Raw genomic sequence first — 1,271 nt, forward strand, 5'->3', positions numbered from 1 at the left:
CAGTTGTTTTATTGCCCACTTCCTGCCAGTCTTTATGTTTGCATTTCCCTGTTTTGTGTAAGAGTCATTAAACATCCGGTAACCTCATTGTTCCTTGCCGATGTGTCACCTAACTGCCCTATTTTCTTCTGCATTAAAAGTTTGATGCTCGATTTGACAAATTACACTCAGATACCGCCTCCCTTGTGTTTGTATTTGTTTGCTATCCATGCCAACTCCTTGCCCGCCTGTAACCGAAACCCGAGTTTCGCCTGTGGATCGAGGACCCAAGTGAGGTCCGTCTGCGGCACACAGAGATACTACTACAGATCGAGATGAGTATACAAAGGTATTTATTGACTGGAAAAGGTCTGTTCAGCTAAATTAAAGGAAGCCAGGGATAGGTTTCATGAGGACAGATGCTGATATGCAGTGCAGACAGAAGAATTCGTTCTTCACTACTATGATCTTGGCAGTAGCAGACGAGGGAAAGTACAAAGTGCTGGCACTGGAGCTAAAATAGCCGATCCAAGTGAACCGGAACCACTGGATACCTGGGACTGTCCCGTGGAGTTCTGGGGTCACAGGCAACTGTGTAGGACTTCTTTGCTCCTGTTGTTTTGTATCTGCATTGGGTATACTTCCTTGCCCATTTTGTGAGTTTACAGATAGTTACAGATACCTTAGATGAACTATCATGACAATTTGTACGTTTCCCGTCTTTGCAAGTCTTAGGTGGATTGTGACACACACGGACAGCATCAGCAAAAGTTGTATGAAGAAAAGTATTCAAGTCCTTACATTTTCCTGTATACTTGTTAACGACCCGCATTGCATCATCACATTTGGGAGAGGCTTTCTTATAGATATGCTGGATGTCAAACTTCTGGGAAGAGGTCGATGGCTGGCATGAAACAAGCGTTAGGACAAGTCCCAGCAGCAGCAGGAGACAAAGTCTGTACTCAGGCAGCTTCAGACCCATGATTCCTGTGAGTACAGAAGATAAGTGACTACTCCCACCCTACCTCAGTTTTCCCTATCTCTTCCTGAAGGCCCTCTGCTGTCACTTGGGTCCACGGTGGGACTTCTCCTGGACACTGCCCCATCACTGCCCCTCCTGTCCCAGGCCTAGACAGTCAGTATCTTACCCAGTCTGCTTTGTGGCTCCCGTGGACCTGAGGTCTGGTTGTCCTGGAAATCAGGGATAATGGGTGAGCTCCACTTGGGCCCATAGATATATAGCAGGCTCTGTGGGTGGAGCTGGTGGAGAACCCACAGATTGGTACATTGCC

At 47.1% G+C, this 1,271-nt stretch overlaps 1 protein-coding gene across 1 annotated transcript; it reads right to left on the minus strand.

Annotated features, from left to right (window-relative positions):
- Nucleotides 1-493: 493 nt before the first annotated feature.
- LOC110309912 (ribonuclease 2B-like) lies at nt 494-961 on the minus strand. The gene has a single exon (XM_021182669.1). It carries the CDS (start codon nt 959-961, stop codon nt 494-496), a length of 468 nt encoding a protein of 155 aa, XP_021038328.1.
- Between the last annotated feature and the right edge of the window lie 310 nt (nt 962-1,271).

The sequence above is a fragment of the Mus caroli genome, chromosome 14, assembly GCF_900094665.2.
Source record: "Mus caroli chromosome 14, CAROLI_EIJ_v1.1, whole genome shotgun sequence".
In the NCBI taxonomy this organism is placed as follows: Eukaryota; Metazoa; Chordata; class Mammalia; order Rodentia; family Muridae; genus Mus; species Mus caroli.

Excerpts from the sequence above, each read along its gene's own strand:
- LOC110309912 (XM_021182669.1), bottom strand. The coding sequence starts at position 961 with ATGGGTCTGAAGCTGCCTGAGTACAGACTTTGTCTCCTGCTGCTGCTG.